Source organism: Chiloscyllium punctatum, chromosome 4 (assembly GCF_047496795.1).
Source record: "Chiloscyllium punctatum isolate Juve2018m chromosome 4, sChiPun1.3, whole genome shotgun sequence".
Taxonomy (NCBI): domain Eukaryota; kingdom Metazoa; phylum Chordata; class Chondrichthyes; order Orectolobiformes; family Hemiscylliidae; genus Chiloscyllium; species Chiloscyllium punctatum.
This window is the reverse complement of record NC_092742.1, coordinates 52,004,532-52,029,687: the sequence shown is the minus strand read 5'-3', so window position 1 is coordinate 52,029,687 and position 25,156 is coordinate 52,004,532. Positions and strand designations below refer to the sequence as shown.

The following is a 25,156-nucleotide window of genomic DNA, read 5'->3' as shown; positions in this document are numbered from 1 at the left end:
CTTTTAATTCCAGAAATAAAAATAGGTAAATCTGATCTTTGGAAACACTGTTTCAGCTAGACCCAAAGGTGTACAAGTACTAAAGGTTTTTGAAAACAAACAAACATGATTTATCCAGTTAAGTTGATCTAAAGGATAATGAGCCAAATGGATAAACAAAATCACCAGCTTGGATGTTAACTGATATTTTTGGGTATCGACTGTCCCGTGCCAGTACTTCAACTGTAATGCATGCTTCAGTTTTAAGTTCACCATTAAATATTGTGATTTTGTCTGGATCTACTAAGTGGATGCAGTTGGGAGAGACTTGACGGTCCAACATGCTGAGTGCTGTTCCTTGGGAATATATATTTTTGTAGACTTGCCTGTTAGCAGATAGTTGTGCACCACCAAGCACGAAATTCACTTGTCACTATGTTCACAGCATTACAAAAGCTATATGGTTAGGCATGATTTAAGGTTGCCTCAAGTTTTACTCTACATTTGGTGCTGAATGGAACTTGCGACCTTTCTAGTCACTTTGGCACTGAGATCCAAATTACACAGTCTGACTCATATTTGAGATACCTACCTATGTCAAGCAGGTGCATACTGGATTTAATTGAATCTGAAATGAAGATGGCAGAGTGATTTCAGAGGACCAGGTGAATATATTGATCGTTGCTATTGTAAACATCCCACTCACCCCATTTTCACCGGGTGAGTTGGATTACAATGAAAACCAGCGTTTCTGTTGACCTACTCTGCTATTGTTGTACACTAACAAGCATGGATTATTGCAGAAAGAACAGGTTGGGGGTTCATGTTAGTGGTAATTCTACATCATCATGCAGCTCTGTATAAGTCACAGAAGCTCATTTTGCAAAAAGGTTACTGGTCCAAGTGAATGAATCACAGATACGAGCAGTGAATTTTTAAATTGCCATTGTGGCACAACAGTTAGGTACAGAACCATCCTATGTGAAATATTCCTCATCTATGGCAGAATTTAGTCATAGGGAATATCTACACACAGCAGGAAAGGTTTGAAACACCGATGGGTTAATGAAATCTAAAAATACACATTATAGAAACATGCAACATCTAACAAAATTATTCAATACAGAAATACGTCAAAAGCTTTCCATTTCTAACTTGGATAGAAAAGAAAATGTTAGTTGCCCAAAGTGTCCAACTCCTGTGACATATGTTGTTGGCTCTTGGAATGCGATGGTGGTATAAAAAGGTAGCAGGAACTAGAGGAAGTACTTAAGTATGGTATTGACGTACTAACTAGTGGACAGTTGCTTTGGATTCTGATGGAAGTAAAAATGTAAATATTTGTTTTGAATTCCCTTTAAAAGGTTCCAGAAAGATATCAGAGACAGGTTTACCCCATTGTATTGCAGAAATCTGGGGAATTAATTTAAGTTAGTATGTATTGCTGATCTTTTAAAACTAGTATAACATCAAAAGGAAACACCACGGACAGCTTGCTCATAATAGTTTCTGCCTACTTTGCAGAGCTCTGTGCAGGTATTTCATTTTTAAAACTAATCCAGCTTCAAATGTGGTCACTCAATTGTTGAGATCATTGTACTATGGACAGCATTGTTATATTTTCATCTGTACCGGTTTGTTCAACTGATTTGTTGACCAGACAAAAAAAATAATGTATTCTTTTGAAAGCAATGGAAATTCTTGCCTTCTTCATTGTGCCATTTTCTAAAAGTGAATAGTAAACGTGCACACGAGTGATATTTTATCTCCTTGTCAGAAATATGCTTCTGCCTTCGGGTGAATTACAACATGAAACCTTTGTTATGGGTAAAGGAGTCCACATCTGACAAGATTCGCCCAAAGGAGGAAACTGCTTCCCCTCACCAGGCCTGAATCAAAAGTGTCACCTCGTTGGGATGCCTGTTGCAATGGAAGAAAAATCATCTCCAGGAATCTACTTCAGTGGAAAAACAGAGTGAAATTATGGGATCTGCAAAAAACAGCACTCTGAGGAAGTGTATGCTGGGGTTAAGTTCCACAGATTTCTTGGTGCAGGGCACTAAAGGCCTAACAGATAACATCAGCAGGGGCTTCAGCATTCTTGCAGTGCACAGAATCTGTGAACCCTATCATTGCCACAATAACACTGAAGGTGTGCTCCAGAACTTCCTCAGCAAGATCATGTTCACTGAAGCTCACTTCAGTTCAATAAGGAAATAGTTTGTTCCTGACCTCACTACAATCTTGATCCAAATATAAATTAAAGGAACTGAACTTGGATAGGGAGTGATTCCTCTTGACATCAAGGAACCATTTAACTGAAGTGCAGCGAAAAGGAGTCTGAACGTAACTGAGTCCGTGGGAATCATGGATGAAGCAATTCTTTGCTGGCAGGAATTACAGCTAACAGAAAGGAAGATGGTTTTGGCTGTTAGATGTCAGTTGTCTCAGCCTCAGGACATCTCTGCAGGTGTTCCAGGCTAGGATTCTAGGCCCAACCATCTTGAATTGCTAAATCATAAAGGTCAGAAGTAGGGATCTTTGCTAATGGCTGCGCAATATTCAGGACCATTCACGACTCTTCAGATACTCAGTATCCATAAGCAACAAGACCTCAACAATATCCACATTTGAGTTGATAAATGCCAAGTAACATTTGTGCCACAAAGAGAATACGTAACTATTTTCCCTTGATACTCAACACCATTAGAATTGCTGATTGTCCCCATCAACAACTGTCCCCATCAGCAATGTCCTGAGGCTTACCATTAATCAGAAACCGAGCTAGATCGGCCATACTAACATTGCAGCAAAAAAAAAACCAGATAAGGCATTTGAAATTCTATGAGTAACTCAACTGCAGACTCTCCACAGCATGTCTGCCATCTACAAGACCCAAGGCAGGAGTGTAGTGGAATACTTTCCGCTTGCTTGGATGGTCACAGCTTCACCTACATTCAAGAAGATCAAAACCATCTTGAACAAAGCAGTGCACATGACCGGCACTCCACTTACTCTCTTCAATGTCCAAAAGTCCTTCTTCGAGCCACATATCATTTTGACTTGGAAACTTTTTTTTAAACCATTCTTTCACTGTTCCAGAGTCAAAACTCCAGAAATTCACTTTCTAACACTTATACCAAGGCAGTTGTTCAAGAAGGCAGCTCACCGCAGCTAGTCAGGAGCAGCTAGGCAGGAGGAATAAGTAATGGTCTAATAAGCAAGGACCACATCCTGTGAATGAATCTAAAAAGAAGCAGGAGGCAGTGTAGAAGCCACTTTCCCTCCTTAGGCTGTAAATTTACAGGTGCCCACTCATAAATAGAGATATTAACTCTTGAACCTCATTTATATGCTGGATGTAACTCATACCTGGAGAAAAAGGCAATAAGGTTAATGCCAGCAGGCAAACCATTTTGGCAATGCCTCCTGCCATCTTAGCCCTCCCTCACTTGCTCCATTTCCATGGGGCTACCATGGGGTAGAGAAGCAGGGAGTTCAACATGTGTGGAACAGAAAATAATCACATGGTATGTTGGTTAGTTTGTCTGTCCTGTTCTAACAAAACCAGTTGTACAGCAGTATTTTTAAAATTAAAGTAAATAGGTACTTGCTTAATTAAATCTAATCAAGGGCATTCAGAACACACAGCATCATTTTATTCTTGGGTGAACTCACCTGTGGTAATGAATCCACACTTTGGCCGTATAGTCTCACTACTGTTTCAGAAGAACTGGAAGTGGAAGAACTCAGCTCCCGTACGATCAACCCTGCAGCAAATAAGAGAGATGCTATAATGGTTGCAGAACCCTTTACAAACTTAGGTTGAGGTGGGTGTCCAGGAAGTCACTGCTTCATTATCTATTGAATAAAGTGAGCTTAGCATTAAAAACTGTTGAGAATTAGCAGCACTTGCCAATATTAGCCCATTTTAGAAATAAAATCTGGCAATCTGTAGTGAAGAAATAGCATGAGTTCCAATTCCCTACAAATTGGACTAATTTGTGCCACTCTACTTCTAGCCTCAATAAAGTGAAAAAAACTGCACCCCAGTAGTGAGCCTCTGCATTGTGTGTCCTGAACTTGCTGGATTTCTCCTGTTTCCAGTTGGAGCGAGTAATTCATGTTGTAAGGACACTGTTAACGTAATTTATGATCTTGACATGAAACACAACCTTGGAGAGCTAGCAAGGAAACAAATGAAGCCAAGGAGTCCTAGTCCAGCAGTGTTTGAATCATCCCAAGACCTTCTATAAAACTCAATTCCAATCTGTGTATGTGGAATTTTCTTGGGCAGGAGTGTCAGAAGTTGATCATTTTCAGGTGGACCTTGGTTATGACACTCAATTGCAAATTGGACAGATTCCCTTCAAAAAATTATTTTGAAATACAGTATGAGTAATGATGTTTGACCATCTCACATAATTGCCTGGTCTTTCAACTCAATTTCTCGAGAATCGATGCAACAATTCCCAACACACATTACAACTGATCAGTTTCTGCTTGTCCTTTTAACTTTTCTTCATGCATTCTCTTTACAACTTCTTTTTCTTCCAGTCTTAATCCACTGAATTCTTTCTATCCTCATTCACTGTATTTTATTCTCTGCCACTTGCTTTGGGTTATTTCTCTATCCTTTGTTCATGGCATGATTTTTGGGCACAATATTCCTGATGTCTAGATATAACATTGGCACCATAGCAACATTATGGATCTGAATTACCATAAATTTGCATAATGACTACAGTGTGACCTGAAGAGCAAGGAAATAAGCTCAGCTGATTGGTGAAAGGGGAATTATTCAGCAATTTTGGGATCGCTTTATTACTCTGTGGTGTAAAACCTATAATAGTAAACTTAGGATCTACAGTGCTGTTATTGGCTGTGCTATTGAAACCCCAAACTCAGGAACAAGCCATTGGGTGTTATATGCCACTTTGCTGCACTTTGACTGATAATGCACACATGCAGATTTACTGCGCATGTGCCAGATGCTTGCAGATTGAGGGATCAGACAGCCTCTGACTTCAACTTGGTGCACAATCTGCCATTTTGGACTGCTCAAGTCCATGTACTAATCCTATATCATCTGTCCCAGCTTCACAATGGAGTCCACAGTACCTTTATGCCATTGTTTAAAGCATCCAAATTCCAGAGGAGGACTTTGTTGGCTGTATGTTCCCATATTTGGGCTAAGTCTCATTTTCATGGAATTTCATAGAGATTTTTCTCTGCAGGAGCCACTGCGTTTGCTCACATATTAGGCGCAAACAGGCCTCATTAACAAGGTGCTGCACTGCTGTGGTGCCCCTCTTGTTAGCACAATCCTCCCATTCGCTGCAGCCCAAGGTACATGTCACAGCCAGAATGTATGGCAAACCTAGCACCGGTGTCACATTTAAATTGTCATTGTTAAATTTGGTCATGTGTTCACCCACAGCAGTCCAGCACAGTTGTAGGCCTTTGCTGAGGCATGGCGGCATGGCAGACAAGCCAAATTGGTGTTTTGTTTTGTGGGCAGGGACGTGGACATCCCAGTGCACAGTGTGGAATAGAGGAGGGCCATAATCTTTCCAAAGGACCAGCAGGGGTGACCATGATACCAAGCTCTACCAACCTGGCTTGAGGTTGCTACTCAGGCAGTGCAGCATCCACAGTCTGGATGAGCACTCAACAATGCAGGAAGGCGGCCAACAGGAATGTGCCACCAATTTCTCTCTGCTACCTCACACTCACCCTACCTCATCTACCTCCCACCGAGGTTCATACTCTCCTTCTTTCACAATCGAATACAATATCTTGCCCCACTCATTCTCAGCCACACCAGCTCCCACATTCCACAGCAATTTCCCAATACTTTCAATCATATATACTAAGCTCAAGTGTTCAACCCTTGTGCATGCTCTTAGTGCATGCCATTCAGTTTCCTTTCCTGCACTATCTTAATTTCTGCAGCATGGTTGATGGATGCTGCTGGCCTTCACTCAGGGGGAAAGGCAGCTCAATATTTATGACGTCTTCGAGCACCTCTGGGTGCTATGGGTCCAGGCTCAGATGCATTGTCTTGGTGTGGATGTGGCAGTGTCCTGGGATTCCAGAGAGGCAACAGCAAGGGCAGAAGCAGAGCAGTAATAGGGCAAGTATGAATGTTGTCAGCCTGAGAGAGAGGATATAAATGTTTCTGAATCACTGACACAGCCCCAAGGTAGCAACCTGGTTATCACCTAAAAGGGACAAGTCCCTCTGGGAACCTTGCACAGCAATAAATGTTGATTTCGAGGCTGGTACAATTGCAACATTTAAGAGGCATTTGGATGGGTATATGAATAGGAAGGGTTTGGACGGATATGGCCGGGTGCTGGCAGGTGGGATTAGATTGGGTTGGGATATCTGGTCGGCATGGACGGATTGGACTGAATGGTCTGTTTCCATGCTGTAAATCTCTATGACTCTATGAGCTCAGTTTGAGCCTCCACTCACTTCCCATAGAGACACTGCAATGGAAGCCAAGTCAGCAGCTACTACACCATGGCTTTGTCCACTAGTGTTGCCACGGGGTTGACCACAACTTCCATATTGGAAATAATGGGCTCTGACATCTATACAATGTCCATGCTTTTTATTGATGAAATGAGATTGCGTAAAAGGCATGTTAACGCAGCAAGCATCAGTGATGGCCATATCCATAATACTCAGTGGAGTCCCCACCAGAATACTCTCCAGGACCTGTCTGCAACCTTTCCTCCAGTGAGTGGGCACACAGACCATCCTTCCCACCTGCCCTGTCCATAGTCCACTCACAGTGTTTCACAACATGCCGATCCCAACTCTATACATCCTTATAAAATTCACACTATGACACTAGTTGAGTAGGTACTTATCATGTGACAGTCCTTGTCCTGGTGCAGCTCTCGCTTTTCATGATGAGCCTATGCTGAGGATTTGAGATTGGACTCATGGCAGGACCATACCTTCATCCTGAACATACTCAGGATGAATTGGCCTCAGTAACAGTTAGCTCCATGACACAGGACTATATCGCCAGAGGACTGTTGTTGAAGACACTAAGCAAAAAAACCCCAAGGAGCTGCAGATGCTGGAAATCAGAAACAAAAACAGAACTTGCTGGAAAATTTCAGCAGGTCAGTTCTGAAGAAGAGTCACTGGACCAGAAACATTAAAACTGCTTTCTGTCCGCATATGCTGAGTTTTTCCAGCGTTTTCTGATTTTGTTTCAGATAAAAACACACCTATCCCATGTGGATTCCCAACTGCTACCTGGGGTTATGGGCTGTCCTGGCCTGCAAAAGCTAGTGACCTTTGTCAGTGTGTGTTACAATGTCAAAAAGTGTGGTGCTGGAAAAGCACAGCTGGTCAGGCAGCAACTGAGGAGCAGGAGAGTTGACGTTTCAAGCATAAGCTCTTCATCAGGAATGTGTTGCAATGTGTTTGGCTCACGTATAGCTGAATACAGGAGATACATGGAAACTGCAAGATGTGCGAGTCAGAATGGCATAGGCATATAGGTGAGGATGAGGTGAAAGATCTGAATGTTAGGCAGAAGTCCTGAATGTTTTTGAGTGAGTGATACAGATATGATGCATTCAGCATGGAGATAACGGGTAGGAGATGTATGTAAAGGTCTGAAGTTATTGCCTTTTACTGCCCATGCCAGGTCATTGAACGTATTGTGGTACTACAGCCAGTCAAGGGAGATGATGTCCCTCGCCACCCGCACCCAGTTACTTCTCAGGGTTGATCTCGAGGACTTTCTGACCCCACAGTGAACATGTGACACCCTTCTTTTATCCAAAGCACTCATCTCCCACATCACATCGAAGAGCCTCCATCCTTGCCTGTCACTCCATTTAAATTTCTGAACTTACTCTGTTGAGTTATAAGGAGAGGCTGAATAGGCTGGGACATTTTTCACTGGAACATAGGAGGAATGACCATACAGGAACCTATGAAATCATAAGAGGCATAGATAAGGCAGATAGCCAACAGCTTTTTCCCCACTGGAAGGGAGTCTAAAACTAGACGGTACAAGTTTAAGGTGGAGGGCTTATGCTCGAAACGTCAACTCTCCTGCTCCTCTGATGCTGCCTGACTGCTGTGCTTTTCCAGCCCCACACTATTAGACTCTGATCTCCAGCATCTGCAATCCTCACTTTCTCCTCTTTTAAGATGAGGGGACAGATACAAAAGAGGTAATGTTATCTATAGAGTGACTGGATTGGATTGTGGAAGCAAGTACAGTTTTGTCATTAAAAAAACATTTGGTTGGAATATGGTACATGGTTGGAATAGGTATGGAGGGATACGGATGAAATGAAACTAGATTAATTGTGAAAGCTGTGTGGCATTGACAAGTTGGGCTGAAGGGCCCGTTTCCATGCTGTAAACTTCTATGAATCTAAGTCTTCCAGACATTGCTGCAGTGTCTCCTATTGTAGGAGCAGAGCTGTGCTTTCAGGTATCCAAGCATTATGTTAGCTGTGCACACTATTTAACCCCTGTAGACAGTCAGCAGTCCATTCTGCACTCGGCTGCACTCTACAGTCATGGAGATAACGGGTAGGAGTTGTATGTAAAGGTCTGAAGTTATTGCCTTTTACTGCCCATGCCAGGTCATTGAACGTGTTGTGGATGCTCAAGCTTCTAAAAGCTTATGTGCTGCCTGCTTCAACAAGGGTGGGAGCACATCACATTTCCCATGTCTGAACACAGATATTATCGAATCTGTCTCTTCTCCTCCTCCTCACCAAGCTTTTCTCCTACACTAATTTAACTTGCAGGAAACAAAGTAAATATTCGTACATTTTTGACATCCAAGATCACCAAAAATTTTTTTAAACACTTCTGTTTCGATCTAATCTGATCACCTTGTAATTTCCCAAGTCACTTCTGTAATTAAGTAGTCTGAAGTGCAACAAGTCCAGCTGGTCATATCCAGCGGTGATGTTAGAAACAGCAGTGAGTCAAATGAGCAAATGGTCTTGTTTTTTTGATGCCATTTGTTATGAGTAATATTGCTCGCTAACAAACCAGGAGAACAGTTTGTCTTTAAACAGTGCCAGGAAATTTACTTCCCAAGTGAGACATAGAAGGTAACACTTTAGACCAAAGGATAGTTTTGGTTTGGATTAATCTTAGGTCAACAGCACAATGTCATAGTCATTTTGAAAAATGGTGCCAACAAAAGTTTAAAACACTTCTCATGCAGTTGATATATTTTTAAATGTACACATTGTTTTAAAATCTTCAATACTAAAGTAATTACTATGGATTCCAAAAATCCAAAATAAAATTTAAAATACTGACAAACTCAGCAAGTCATGAGCATCTTTGGCAATAAAAAAAATTTACATCACACATCAAGGACCATTCTCACCAAAGACTTTATCTGAGATATGAACATTTTTTACCTAGCTGTTCTATCACCATCTGGAAAGGCAGAACTTAGGAAATAAAAATCTTATGAGAAACATCTTAGTTGGAGTGGCAGGCAACTGGAAGCTCAGGATCCTTTTTTGCCCCAGACAGAACGTAGGTGTTCTGCAAACTGTCACCCAGTCTGTGCTTCATTTCTCCAATGTAGAGGCGACCACATTGTGAGCACCAAACTGTGCTCTGAAGAGAACAGGGGCAGCTAGGTTTAGCATTAATCCCAATCAGTTCTCCTGCATGATAAGTCAAAATACGCAGGCAGGCTTCCTGCTAACAAAAAACTGATTTAAATTTCCCTATTAGCCAATGTCTTTCCTCATCACATATAACTGGAATAGTCTACTCCAAAACCACAATCTAAGGAAAATCTAAGCATTTGAGAGAACACTGAAGTGCATTAGCCTAGCAATTCTTGGTGAGCTCCTCTTCAAAGCATGGGGGCTTTGCCATCCATCAGCTAGTCTGTCCAGGCACTGATCTCAACCAAAGGAAGCAAGAACCTGTGCCACACATGGCACCACATTGGTGCCCACTTCACACTAATTCTTTGTCATTTTCTAAGCAGAGAAGAAGGGCAAGTGGTTGTAGGTGGCACACTCTGCTTAAAGAGTAATTATGTTTCCAATTATTCTTCAGTTTGAGGAAGAATTAATTGCACGGGGATTATTTCTATGTTAAGAATGGTTATTGAAAGTCCTGCAGACACCTCCTGTACCACAGTATATGTTCATCTGGGAACAATGTTTAGGTCACCCTTTCTCTTATGATGCACAGCTGCAGGGGAATTCCTGGTGGAATTTACATTGTGTCAAAAAGGAGCCGCTGTCTTGTAGAACCCAACTCTGCTTGAATATACCAAGGAACTTCAAGCCTGATAATTTTGCAAAAAACAATTTGCATTCCAATTAATATTATAGATTGTAGATTCTCATTTTAACTTGTGCCTGTTCTTAGTACATTTTCAAACAAATGACAAAATTTCTCATTTGCGAGAATCTATACAGAACAAGATTATCTATATTGTTTCAAACCAGTTTGGAAGACACTCCCAGATCTGCTCACCCGCATGTCCATTCAGTTGCCTTGACATCAGCATCTCCTCAGTGATATGAATACACATGTCGGGATTGACGTCTGGGGCCAGATCATGCACTTGTTCCAAGTCCTTAGGATCATCAACCAGCATTTCTATTTCTAGGATAAAAACAATACACTTAGCTCAAATAGATTTTACATCTCATATTTTGTAACCTTATAATTTCTGTACAATTGAGAAAATAAGAAGCATTTTTCTCAACAAAGGCCAGTTATTGTGATCCAGTCCTGTGCTATCAAAGGCAGCCATCCCTCCTAAACTCCCGACTCAAACTGAAAATGAAAATTCCAAGCTTAACCGAAATAAATGATCTATGTTTACTTGAAGTAACATTGCTTGTGCTTCTTATTATTAGAGATGGTTCATTTTTGTAATAGATTGGGAGAATGGTTAATTATTAATTCTCGTTAATAACTATTTTAAAACTTCTCTTTGCCCATTTGACATCCATTTGTCACATCACGGAGACTACCTGACTAAGAAACCATGTACAGAGTTGTTGCTGTCTGGGTCCTACAACTCTTGGCCACTGATCAGATTAATAGGTTGTAAATTTATTCTGCTGATTTACTTTGTAAAAGAGTTATATTCTGTTGCAATGGTGTGCACACTATAGTATTTTACATCTTCTAAAGCATTTGACAATTTCTTCAAATATTATAGAAAGCAGCAGCTGATAGAAGTATGACAAAAGAATCTTTGCAGTTTTTGAGTTATTTGCAGATTATAATTTGGAACTAAACCTTGACTCAGTTGACATCTTCAGACTTGAAAAGACATGTCTCAGATTACCCCATAAATAGGTAGATTATATACTTAAATGCGATGAACTTTATCGACTATATCAAGCTAACAGAACAAGATAGCTATACAGGGCAAGTTATGAGCAAATGAAGTATTTATTTGCAAATAGTAATTCATTCTAGCAGTTCATTGCCTGATGAAAGATAATTGAAGTCAAATTAGCTAAATAATAAGAAAACACAATAGGTTTGATATTCTGGAAATATAAAATCAAATTGGTTGAGGGATTTCTTCATTTGATTTGTGAACAATGACTTGCATCCATTTTGGTAAAGTAGTCCAAATCACATAGACCTGCTTAAGATTTGTATCCTTAATCTTTATTTTCCCAGTTGTGTGACCCAGTGCTGTGAAGTGGTGTGGACTGTTTACCTAAGGTTTCTTATTCTTTTAGGTATTTTATAGTTTTACTCAACACTACCAAACCCTTCAGTAGGTTCACCACAAGTTTGCAGTACATGCATTACAAAACTAATACACTATTTCCAGTGCAAATAGAGACATGTTTGATCTGTTCTGATAAAACTTCATGGTGTCCATATGTGCCAAGATTTCTGCCTGGTTGACAGGCTTGGCTTCCATGAGTCATTGGAGGAGCACACCGGAACAGGCCACAGCCCCTGGCAGGGACTCCACTGACAGGTTCCAATCCCTGACATTAGCCCGCGGTGGGGAGGTGAGAAGGGAGGGTGAGGGGGATAATACTTCAAGACAAGAACAGACTTGTGAGACTAGGAGAAAGCATTTCTGTGCCTCCATTGCTGTAGTTTCCAGGTGTTTGAGACCTAGGAAACCCAGCTAGTATTAAACGTGAAAAACAAGTTTATTCGGAGCTGCCAGTCTCATTATATTCAAATGGCCAATCTGTCTCCTGTTGAGCTCTTGTTCTGCCTCCATAAATTCAGGAAGCAGGTGACTTGAAGGCAAGTTGAGCTCAGGATTGAAATTTTTACACAATCCCCAATCCAAGAGTTTATAGAGGTTAGACATTCATTATTCTCAGAAACTGGAACCCTTGACTAATTAATATTTGTTTTAAATTTTCTTAAATTAATCTGATGTAGTCTTTCAAAGTTTTGTCTGAAAGATCAGCCTGAAAGTGAGACATGATAAAGATTATTTTATTGAATAATGTAGGTGAAAGTGCAAGGTCCCAAATGCTGGATACAGCCCAGATTGAGAGAGTAAAAAAACCAAAGGATACTAATAAGAAAAATATGTTTTAAGGAGAGGGAGGGGGAGAGAGAGAGAGACAGAGAGAGAAAGATAGAGATAGAGAGAGCGAGAGAGAGAAATGGATAGATAGATATATAGAGAGAAATTATACAGCGCCTAATTCAAATTGCCAAGGTGGTTAGAATCTCAAAATAGAGTTTGTGAGATCGCATCGCTTGCCTGTGAAATTTCTATGATGCCACTGGCTAGAGCCCTGTCCTGTGTTCCAACGGTGATCAAGTTGCCATGGATCGTGAAGCATGCATTATGGCGTGAATACTCCAAAACCGTTCTCTCAGCATCAACAGATTGCATTTACATAACACCTCAAATACAATTCCAACAGGCTTCAAGACAGCACAATCAGAAAAAAAAATCATGCAAAGCTACAGAAAAGAGATATTAGGCAGGATGTGTAAATGCATGATCAAAACAGTGAAGCTTCAAGGAGGATCATACAACATGGGAGAGAGTGAGAAAGACACAGAGAGAAACAGAAAGAGTGAGACACATACATGCAGGGAGAAAGATAAAAAGATTTAGGGAGTGAATTTTGCAGCTTTGAACCTAGACGGTTAAAGGAAAGCCAGTCATTTGTGGAATGAAGAAAATTGAGGACTGCATCAGAGACTAAGTTGGAAAAATATAAAATACTCAGAGTTGCAATGCTGAAGGAATTCTACAGAAAGTTAGGGGCAAAGCCATGAAACTCAAAATGAGAATTTTAATTTTGAGGGAGCAGGCGTCAATGTAACTGAAGCAGAGGAAGGTCAGGACTGAGGTGTAGATTAGAAGAGCTATGAATCAGTTGAAGTTTAGGAAGAGTGACAAATGCAAATTCAGCCTGGAGTACAATCGAATAGTGAAGTGAATCTTCCTTTCCGTTCCAAACTTGACACCCATTTTCTCTGCAACTATTTCTGAAGCATATTGGAATATTCTTCACATTGAAAGTATTAAATAAATGCAAGTTAGAAATAAAATCTGTTAAAAACACAAAGGAAAATTCAGATCACAGCTTTAAACCTAGTTTTGAACCTTTCAGCCCTCTCTTTTCCTATTGACTCCCAGGTTTTTCAAGAATTGTTCATTTGTCCCTTTATTGCTATAACCCCATTAAGAGTTAAAGAAGAAGGAATTTGCATTCATATAGGATTTTTTTATAACCTCATAGCATCCAAAAGAAAAATTACAGTCAACTAACACCATTGGAATTGCACTTCCAGTATTGATGGCTAGTGAATTTCCAAACAATTAACACACAGCACTAAGATAAATGGCAAGACAATTTTTTAATGATAGGGGATAGATAAATGTGAGGTCACGACACAGAGACATCTTCTTTGATGTTAATGTTCAAGCCTCTAAAGTCAGTGCTTTGACTCCGAGGTGACCAACTAATGCTGACATGTTAACGACATAATGGGTTTCCGGAAGAGAATCCTCTTTCATGTAGAACATTTTTGAAAATATGACGATCAACGGACAGTCAGGCTGTATTCCAATATGTTCCTTGTACATGTGAATATTCTGACTTCCACACAACTACACAGGCCTAACTGTAGCAGATAACCTATGTATACAGGGACCCCAATTCTCAGGGTGGAACACGACAGTATATCTAACACAAGTATAGTATACAGAGTGCTTCTAATGGCAATTATAGTGATTGTAATGTGGTCAGCCAGGTGGATGTTATAGAATACGAGATCCTTGATTAGGGCTGTTAATCTGGTCCAGAGAGCCCTAGCTCACAGATAGGAGTAGGAGTGTCAGACATCTTGTTCTCCCTGAGAGCTGGCTCTCAGCCAGGGCGACTTGGTGATAGGATACTGGTCTCTGTGGAGTTATTTCAGCAACATCCAGTATTTCAGCTTTTGAATAGCAATTTATTTTAAGGAGGGCAATAGCCAGCTCAAGCATAATTAGCCATGCATGATGTGTGATCACACATGCTGGAACTCTTACCTAGCCATGACAAGGGGTAAGTGTCTTCATATTCTCAAGGTAAACAGATAATCATTTGCTGCAAGGACACTTACAGTCAATATGGATGGCAAGGATGGCACAACCATACAGTCACCAGTTAGCGAAGTCCTCATGCCTGCATTCACCTTTTCGGCATGCTGAAGTGTTGAGCTATCAGACTGATAGCCCATCATTCAAAATACACCACCCACTTTGCAACCATCAAAAGGACCCCTGTGTCAAACTGAGTCAGAAACTCTGCTACGTCTCTGAATAGTGCTTGTGCTTTGGATTTCATTCCACTTTTTTTTTCTGGGACTGTCCTACTCAAGCCTTGGCAAATGTTAACATGAACTGACCTTGTAGCCTTTTCAAAGCTTTAAAGAACTTTTGTCCCTTCATTCAGTCACTTAGGTGGCCACAATTTTTTTCCATTTCACTTCAAGCCCCATTATTGAGCAGTCTCCCTACTATAAATAATGATACAATGAATCTACCATTTAAAAAAAATACTTTCAATCAGCATCCTACACTTCTGGTCAGCTTTGTTTCAGTTTTTATCAGCTTGTAAGTATCTGCAGTGGGAGGTCTATCATACTGTGTTTTGACAGCAATTCTTTAGACCACACAAGAGTGTTACAAAATATTTACAAATTTATTCTTTTGAAAAAAAAAGAATTGTTGCAAAGAATACTAAAATCAGAAATGGTTTTTGATGGGAAACAGTCATCAAATGTCCACTCTAATAATGCCCCTCTGACCCTCCACCACCCCATTATATCCAATGGGAGGAATGCATTGAAGGCTGATTCCATCTTTCAGCCCCTTCCCCCTATTCCTTTAAGAAATGAAAATATTTCAGGGAAAATATTTGCAGCTCAGCCTTGATCAGTAAAGTCACTAGTTCCATAGTTTGTTCAAGGAGCAATGAAGCAAAAAGGTGTTCTTTCCTGGATTACACTCACTTTCAGATGTGCTCTGTAAGCAGAACTGAAAACGTCACAACACTCTTGTTATGTAAGAGCCTTACAAAACGCAAACCATTGGAAATTCTTATTGCTTCCATTCTCAGACCAAAATGCTTAGCATGCAAAAGAAGCCTTTATGTCTGTTGTCTTATTCTACTTGTTAATCAATGTTTTTTGTGATGACTTTGTTAGGCTTTATGACAGTAATAACAAGTAAATGAAGCGGATGCAATGGTAGCTTGCAGCACTATCCAGTTGGATTACCATCATCCTGTGAGTCATCCTCTATTCTGTCTTTCCCACCGCTTTCAATGCCTGAGGTGTGAGAGCTCCCGTGGCTGGTCATTGAGTTGCAGGATTTGAGTTTCCTATGAAGGATGTTTCCACTGAAACTGTCCTCTGGTCCAAGGTCCCTTTGTTTGGTGTCTGCCTCAATGCCTGAAGTGTGGGAGCTGCTGTGGCTGGCTGTGGAATGCCTGGAAAGACGTTTATGCTTCATGCTGCCTGCACTGCTGCCACTGGCTCGTGATCGCTTCTCCAATTGCTCAATATCCAATTCCATTGTGTCGCTGATATAAGATTCTCTATACTGCTTTTTTTCTTCAGGGAAAAATAGAGAGAGAGAGAGATACTTTTTTAAAACTGGTGTATTATACTGGAAAATATATGCAAAAAGAAAATTGAATGCACTGACATCTATTCTGTCAACATCCAAGCAACTGACCTTAGCACTAGATTATATAGACAATGATAAACTCAAGTGTGTACTTGTCATCCAATCAATGTGATCAGTGGGCTTTTAACAATTTAGTCCTGATACTTTACAAAAAAAAATCTCTTTGGGAAACTCTGCTAAAAGCTAATGAAAAACAATTCTTTATTTAGCTGACAGACAGCGATGATACAGCCTGCAAAATTGAATATGTAGGTATACGTAGATTACAAAAATTATGGTTCATTGAGCTCAGAGCAAAAACATCATATGAAGGGGAATTGTAGGTGAGGAGATGATTTTAAATCCCAAAAAATGGGTGGTTATTGGATAGGGGAGTGTTAAAACTCTGAATCCCAACTCTGACCCACTTGCAATGTAGCCACTTTTGACTTTAATGGAGCTGGGACAGAGGGCAGGAAAACAACATGAGGTGGTCTATTAGTGAATGAATTATTGCCTCATTCATATATTTGAAATTTAATGGCTAGCCTTGGGATCAACTTCTGGCATTTAGCTTGATCAACTTCCCACACAAAACCCACAAGCCTTCCAATCACTCTCTCCACTACAGCCCCAAGAGCTCCAATACCCTGTTTAACTGATGCTTCTGATCTCTATCACGTATCTGAGGCTCCCACCTCAGACCCTGTAACCTTCTGATCTACAGGAGTGCTGAGATCTTTGACCGCTGACACCCCCTCCAACACCTTGCAAACAGTCCCTTTCTCGGGTCAGGTACCAGTGGATCAAACCTCCTAACCCCAGGGTTAATATCCACTTCTCCCCTGCATACACACCTCCGGACTGGGTCGATTAGGCTGGCTTCTGGATGGGAAACCTGCTAGTAATATCACACACGTTATGGATCTGTTGTGTGTGGGAACCCCCCGATCCAGGTTCACTTGTACCCCTCATCTCTGTTGAGTTGGGGAGGCCAAAATACCTACCATTCATTTCAAGCCTTTCGGAAGGGTAAAGATCTTCAAATAAAACATTCAGATTTTTAATTAAAAATTTCAAACAATAGTTCAATGGACAAATGTAACCCTCTCCTCATAAAATATGGAATTAATTTGTTTTTGATATTAATATCAATTACGGAGAAGGGACTTTTGATAAGGACTAATCTTTGGAGAATGCTTTGAAAGAATTGTCAGAACCTAGTGGTCACCTTGTGCAGTCAGTGGAATGAGCTTACCTGAATCATTTAATCATAACTGTGGAAATTAGAATTAAAAATTCTATGCAGGTATGCAGATGTAAGATTTTAATACATCTTTGTACACAGATACATATATAATTATTTCTGTCAATCATTTTATTACTCCTTTCTACTCTAATTTTCAATCAAAGTTTCCAACTATAATATCACAGGCTTTGCTGTGCTATTTAGAGAGGTTGGCAGGAAAATATTTCTGATAACGCAGAGTCCAAGTTACTGAAAAGCTTTCTTTAGGCCACTAAAGAGAGCACCATGGCTCTGAGAAAAAAAAGGAGAGATGCTATAAATCACAACTTCCCTGGGTGAACTGAGGAAACAATGAGAGAAGCCCAGCAGCTTTGGCAAAAACAAAACATTTGATTTCAGTGCAAATGCAGAGTCCATTAGGTTATACCAGTCCTCGAGGTTTCAAAAATACCTTCATTCTCTTCCAGCTTCCTGACTTGTCGCAGGACTGGCTGCAGGTTCATATAGAGACGATGGCTGTTACTGAGTAGTTGGAGTAGGTGCCTTGAGCGCAAAGGACAGCCCGTGTAGTAAATAAGTTTTCTAGCTGAAGGCAAGCCATCCGGCAGAATCTCAAACTTCTTTCCCTGTAAAGAAAGGGCAAAAGCTGCACCATAAATGAGAAACATACTGTAGAACAAATCCTGCTACATGATTTTAAACCTGAACCCAAAGATTCTCTATAATTTGTGGGGAAATTTGTGGCAATTTAGCTCTGAATGTGTCTGGTGACCAAAAAAATGTTCTTTGCAGTGAACATCTGATTCAATCATTCCTGTGGAACTTGAAAAACTGAAGACATCAAATTTTACACTATCCTGAGATATAAAATGGAAATACTGAGAGAGGGAATGATTACTCTGGCCTTTATTTTGGCATAGTTCTCTTTCAGGAATCTATCAATTTGCAGCAAGAAAGCTTTGTTTGGCAAGATTTTATTATGCCTCATGGATCTAACAGTAAATCTTGCCATAATATCTGTTGCACACGCAAATGCTTTGACCTACTTTAGGTTCAACATCTTCAGTGGACAATTCATAAGCCAACTTCATGTGAATTTAAAATAAGACTTTCCATTCAAGTTGAACGTGTTATAATAATACTTTGAGAACTGCTGCATGACAGTTGAGTATTAACGGAGAAAGTGAGCACTGCAGATGCTGGAGATCAGAGCTGAAAATGTGTTGCTGGAAAAGCGCAGCAGGTCTGGCAGCATCCAAGGAGCAAGATGAACTGTTCTTGATGAACAGTCCTGAAGAAGGGCTCATGCCCGATACATCGATTCTCCTGCTCCTTGGATGCTGCCTGACCTGCTGCGCTTTTCCAGCAACACATTTTCATCAGTTGAGTATTAACACCCACTCTAACAAATTCAGTGCATTTATTTCTCATACATACAGCTTCTGACCTCCACCATTCTCTGAAGGAAGGTGCCAGGTGCCTCAGCAATGGGAAAGAATTAAGAGCAAAGGTACAAGGTTTCTAACTGAGCTAAACATTAGTTTGAAAAAGAAAAAGAAAGAAACCAAGGAGCAGATTGTTTGAATTATTTTGAATCCTGAAGAAGTTAGTTTGGGCTCAATGTTAACTCACATGCTTGTAGTTAAATGTTTAGTTTTAATGGCCTGAAACACTCACGAATAGATAGTCATTGGTCTCTGTCAAAGTCTTGATGAACATCAGTGAACATCAATTGGAGAGAGACTTCTTTTAAACCCAATTCATCAACTGATTGTAAAAGTTTGGAAATACTCAACTTATAGCTTGAGGCAGCTTCCTATGACATGATCAAAAATGGTTATAAAAGTAGACTGACAACAAATTTCAGTGAGTCAGACCAAAAAGCATGTGAGAGTGTACCAGCTGGTACTTTAGCATAATGCCTCAAAGATGTTAGATCTATATAAAAAAAGCCCTCTGGTTGGTCTTCCCTGTTTTCAGCCATCTAATATGGACCATGATTTGGAGATGCCAATGTTGCACTGGGGTGTACAAAGTTAAAAATCACAACTCCAGATTATAGTCCAACAGATTTATTTGGAAGCACTAGCTTTCAGAGCTCTGCTCCTTCATCAGGTGGTTGTCAACCACCTGAAGTAGCAGTGCTCCAAAAGCTAGTGCTTCCAAATAAACTTGTTGGACTATAACCTGGTGTTGTGTGATTTTTAAATTATGGACCAACTTATTCTAAATCTCATTAAAGATCAGTCTGAAGCAATAACAGTGTTACCCTCTTCAAATGATACCGAATATTCCAGCACTTGTCATTTTTCTTTTCAGTTCCCAGCATGCAGTGTTTTGCTTTTGGATTATCTGGTAATGGGCAGGCAGAGATTCTTCTTTTGCAAGGTCCTGTGGATACTAACAGTGCGGACAGGCTGCGACTGGGCGGAGCCGGGCCTCAGTGCGGACAGGCTGCGACCGGGCGGAGCCGGGCCTCAGTGCGGACAGGCTGCGACCGGGCGGAGCCGGGCCTCAGTGCGGACAGGCTGCGACCGGGCGGAGCCGGGCCTCAGTGCGGACAGGCTGCGACCGGGCGGAGCCGGGCCTCAGTGCGGACAGGCTGCGACCGGGCGGAGCCGGGCCTCAGTGCGGACAGGCTGCGACCGGGCGGAGCCGGGCCTCAGTGCGGACAGGCTGCGACCGGGCGGAGCCGGGCCTCAGTGCGGACAGGCTGCGACCGGGCGGAGCCGGGCCTCAGTGCGGACAGGCAGTGACTGGGTGTATCTGGACCCTCGTCTGTTCTCTGGCTCTTCGGTTGGCATTGCAGATGTTTGGCTTCAATTGGAATATACGTGAGCAGGATGAAAATAATACGGCATTTGCTGACATCAGATGGCGAAAGTCTTATAAACCCAGAATATAATAACCAACATAAAAAGCCCAATTTCTGCTCTCCCTGAGCACAAAAAAGTCTTAAGTGAAAGCATCCATAATGAAAGGCATTTGACAAGTAAAATGATTCACCCTATGGACTGAGGTCAACATCCCCTCCCTAATCACTGCAAAAAGAACATATGTTGATTAGTGCTGCTGCTGTCTAAAATTCCAGTCCAAAAGTATAGAGTTGAAATAATCTGTCAAGGTCAGTTCATGTAAGTATCCTAAAGTCAGTACATTCTGATACTAGGGGCCAAACTTTAGCCCATCAAAACTTACTTGTTTTCAGAGCTAAAACTTGGCCCCAGGTTTGCACACGTCAAAAGTTTCTTCTATCTTTATTAGCTGCCATCAAGAAAAAAAAACCTTCAAGTTAAGCTATTCCTAAGAGTCTAATGCGTTCAGCTTGCTGGCGAACACGCATCTTTCACATTGCATATGGAAAATGAGATTATTTTTTAGACTGTGGGAATAAAAACTTGGCAGCACTCGAAGCAGATGTGTGGAGATGAACAGCAATTTTCTCAAATCACAGTGTCACGCAGGTTTTGAAACCTTCACAGTTGTGCTTTTACTGGCAGCTTTGTGATGATGATTTTTCTGCACCAGAAACTGCCAGCTGGTCAAATTAGTCAAATAGTTTGCAGCTTGGTATTTAAATCCACAGAATGTCACCACTAATTTTAAGCTACAAGCTATAAATTCTGCATTCCTTTATATGTGAGGCGATTATTTACTTCGGTTTGATCATTAGAGCAGATGTAACAGGTTATAATTATCAATAATTCTGAATTCAGACTCATTCAAGCAAATATCTCAGCCTCAACATTGAAAACATGAAATGACGCATTAATCTTATGACATTCATGGTTTGAGCCTGCTATTGAACTGACCCTGTTGAGCTGTGACATTTAGAATTACGTTACTTCAAATCTAACATTTATGCAACCTTTGTAACCAAACACACTCCAACTTGCTTGCAAGTATTTTCTGTATAATTAAATCAAAAACATAAGCTTATTTCAACTTTGTGTTTGTACGTTCATGGGGAGCGATGTGATTATAAACTGCAGGAGAAGGATAGTCAGCATGGTTTTGTGAAGGGCAGATTGTGCCTCACAAACCTTATTGAATTCTTTGAGAAGGTGACTGAGGAGGTGGATGAGGGTAAAGCGATAGATGTGGTGTATATGGATTTTAGTAAGGCGTTTGATAAGGTTCCCCATGGTAGGCTACTGCAAAAAATACGGAGGTATGGCATTGAGGGTGAGTTGGAGGTTTCGATTAGGAATTGGCTGGCTGGAAGAAGACAGAGGGTAGTAGTTGATGGTAAAGGTTCATCTTGGAGTGCAGTTACTAGCGGTGTTCCGCAAGGATCTGTTTTGGGACCATTGCTGTTTGTCATTTTTATAAATGACCTGGAGGAGGGGCTAGAAGGTTGGGTGAGCAAGTTTGCAGATGATACGAAAGTCGGTGGAATTGTTGACAGTGAGGAAAGATGTGGCAGGTTACAGCGGGATATAGATAAGCTGCAGAGCTGGGCAGAAAGGTGGCAAATGGAGTTCAATGTAGGTAAGTATGAGATGATTCACTTTGGTATGAGTAACAAAAAGATGGGGTACTGGGCTAATGGTCAGATACTTGGTAGTGTGGATGAGCAGAGGGATCTTGGTGTCCATGTACACAGATCCCTGAAAGTTGCCACCCAGGTAAATAGTGCGGTGAAGAAGGCATATGGCGTACTGGCTTTTATTGGTAGAGGAATTGAGTTCCGGAGTCCTGAGGTTATGTTGCAGTTGTATAAGACTCTGGTGCGGCCGCATCTGGAATATTGTGTGCAGTTTTGGTCGCCATACGATAGGAAGGATGTGGAGGCACTGGAACGGGTGCAGAGGATGTTTACCAGGATGTTGCCTGGTATGGTAGGAAGATCGTATGAGGAAAGGCTGAGGTGCTTGGGGCTGTTTTCATTGGAGAAAAGAAGGTTTAGGGGTGACTTGATAGAGGTGTATAAGATGACCATGCGAACCTTTTTCCACGTATGGAGTTAGCTATTACGAGGAGACATAGCTTTAAATTAAGGGGTGGTAGGTATAAGACAGATGTTAGGGGTAGATTCTTTACTCAGCGAGTCGTGAGTTCATGGAATGCCCTGCCAGTAGCAGTGGTGGACTCTCCCTCTTCATGCGCATTTAAACGGGCATTGGATAGGCATATGGAGGATAGTGGGCTAGTGTAGGTTAGGTGGGCTTGGATCGGCACAACATCGAGGGCTAAAGGGCCTGTACTGCGCTGTATTTTTCTATGTTCTATGTTCTATTTTCTCAGGGGCCATATGGTAAAAGGTAGTTTATGAATAACATCATAAAGCACAAAGTATGCTATGTTACATTAGTGGTCTTACCAGTGCAAGTAAAAACTCAGGGACATTCACAAGGCAATAAAGTGGTGTGGCAATGGATTTCATTTTTGTATGGAACAATGGGCTGAATTAGCTAAATAGTTTCCGTTATCTGCCTTTATCCTATGATAATCTATACATTTCAATGAAGTAAAAAGACCAGCAAGGATGCAACAAACATGTGTTAACAAATTATTCATATTAGTTGTTCATTTCTCTATGAATCTGACAAAGAATAAATACCAAAATGCATTCCCCATTTCTGAAGCACAGTTACTCCTTTTTAAGTAAGTAACATGCAGACCCTCATTGTCAGCTGAGAAAAGGGTTTAAAAAAGTGAACAAAAGCAGAGCTCTGCAGACATTGGAAATTTGAAAAATAAATCCGAAATGCTGGAAGTACTTTGTAAAGAGAGAGATAATCTTTTCAAGAGAACCTTTGAAAATTTCTCAATCTAGTACACATTAAGTGTGTCTCTCCCTTCACAGATGCTGCCATACCTACTAAATATCTTACGCATTTTCTGTTTTTATAATAAGGGTAATAATCTAATTATCCAATTTTATTTTACTTCCTTAGGTTTGGCCAAAAGCAATGGTAATGAGCACAAAATGGTGCAAGTATTTCGATAAAACACCTCCAATGTACATATGTATATTTTCACTCCAGCACAACCAAAGTGATATTTTACAATGTACATTGTACTTTCTTTTTAAAAAGGATGTCAGTTGTGCAATTGTTTCCAATAAAACTGAAAGAAGCGTTCTTGTTTGTTTGCTGGTAACACAAGTTCCGAACCTGTTCTGTGGAGCTTCGAAAGATCCCAAAGAAAGGCACGGATAACAATTCTGTTCTATTAAAATGTAACAGCAACTGTCTCCTTTTCAGCTAAAACAATATCTGGGAAGTAACAGATTCTCTCCCTCATAATTTAAAGGGGAAAGTAGTCCTGCTACAGATTTTATAACTTACCACAAACACAAGCTTGCCAACATTGGTCCAAGGAAAATCATACAACAATTGTTTAGATTCTCCCACAACCTGGAAAACATTAAATCATGAAATAAATATATTCAGTTGTCAAAATCCTCAATTAATTTTCCTTTGTCATGGGACATAAGAGCGAGGAAGAAATGTATTTAAACTTTAGTTAGTGAAAATCAGAATTCATTTTCCTAGCTCACATGACTGTACTACTCGTGAGAATAACCTAAACCTAGAAGGTGTTTGTAAGAAGCAGCATTGTAATCATGTTCTATTCTGCATAAGGAAATGAAATGTTGTGTAATTACAGTGTAATTGTAGCTCCATATCAGCTTGGTCTTGCCTTCTGCTGAATCATATGGAGAGTTAAATTTGACATTTTTATATAACCACCAAAGAACTATTTTAGCAAAGTTCAGATCTTATAGACCACCAAAATACATAAATTGAAAGATTCATTAAAATAAGGAAAATGTTTTAGGAATGCTGAGGTAAACTTTCCCTGTAGGATTCTGGACAATATATGCCAGTAGTGCTAAGGATTCCTCAAAGGATAAATCATATACATTGACTTTAGTAAGGTGTTTGATAAGGTTCCCCATGGTAGACTAATGGAGAAAGTGAAGTCACATGGTGTGCAGGATGTTCTAGCTAGGTGGATAAAGAACTGGTTGAGCAACAGGAGACAGAGCTTAGTAATTGAAGGGAGTTTCTCCAAATGGAGAAAGGTGACCAGTGGTGTTCCACAGGGGTCAGTGTTGGGTCCACTGTTGTTTGTGATATACATAAATGATCTGGAAGAGGGCACTGTTGGTATGTTCAGTAAGTTTGCAGATGACACCAAGGTTGGTGGAGTAGCAGAAAGCATAAGGGACTATCAAAGAATACAGGAGGATATAGATAGACTGGAGAGTTGGGTAGAAAAGTGGCAGAGAGATTTCAATCTAGACAAATGTGAGGTGATGCATTTAGGCAAGACTAATTCGAGAGCAAATTATACAATGAATGGAGGACAGTTGGGAAAAGTTCATAGGCAGAGAGATCTGGGAGTGCAGGTCCATTGTACCCTGAAGGTTGCTGCACAGGTGGATAGAGTGGTCAAGAAAGCATGTAGTATGTTTGCCTTCATTGGAGGGGGTATTGAGTATAAGAGCTGGCAAGTCGTGTTAAAATTATACAAGACATTGTTTCGGCCACATTTAGAATACTGTGTACAGTTCTGGTTGCCACATTACCAAAAGGATGTGGACACTTTGGAGAGGGTGCAGAGAAGGTTTACGAGGAGGTTGCCTGGTATGGAAGGTGCTAGATGTTGAGTAGGTTAAGTTTGTTTTCAATTGAAAAAAGGAAAGTGAGGGGGGACCTGATTGAGGTTTACAAAGTCATGAAGGGTATAGACAGGGTGGATAGAGACAAGCTTTTTCCCAGGGTGAAGGGTTCAATAACCAGAGGTCATGCTTTCAAGGT

The 25,156-nt window shown here is 40.7% G+C and overlaps 1 protein-coding gene across 4 annotated transcripts in view; it reads right to left on the bottom strand.

Moving 5' to 3' along the window:
• Nucleotides 1-25,156, bottom strand: part of frmd6 (FERM domain containing 6) — a 133,350-nt gene that overhangs the window by 4,441 nt on the left and 103,753 nt on the right. For all 4 annotated transcript variants that reach the window (XM_072568702.1, XM_072568700.1, XM_072568703.1 and 1 more), the window contains 5 exons: nt 23,678-23,746; nt 17,836-18,010; nt 15,745-16,080; nt 10,492-10,623; nt 3,658-3,749 (listed from right to left, as the gene is read on the bottom strand). In XM_072568702.1, coding sequence (XP_072424803.1) covers nt 3,658-3,749; nt 10,492-10,623; nt 15,745-16,080; nt 17,836-18,010; nt 23,678-23,746 — 804 coding nt within the window. The remainder of the gene's footprint in view (nt 1-3,657; nt 3,750-10,491; nt 10,624-15,744; nt 16,081-17,835; nt 18,011-23,677; nt 23,747-25,156) is intronic.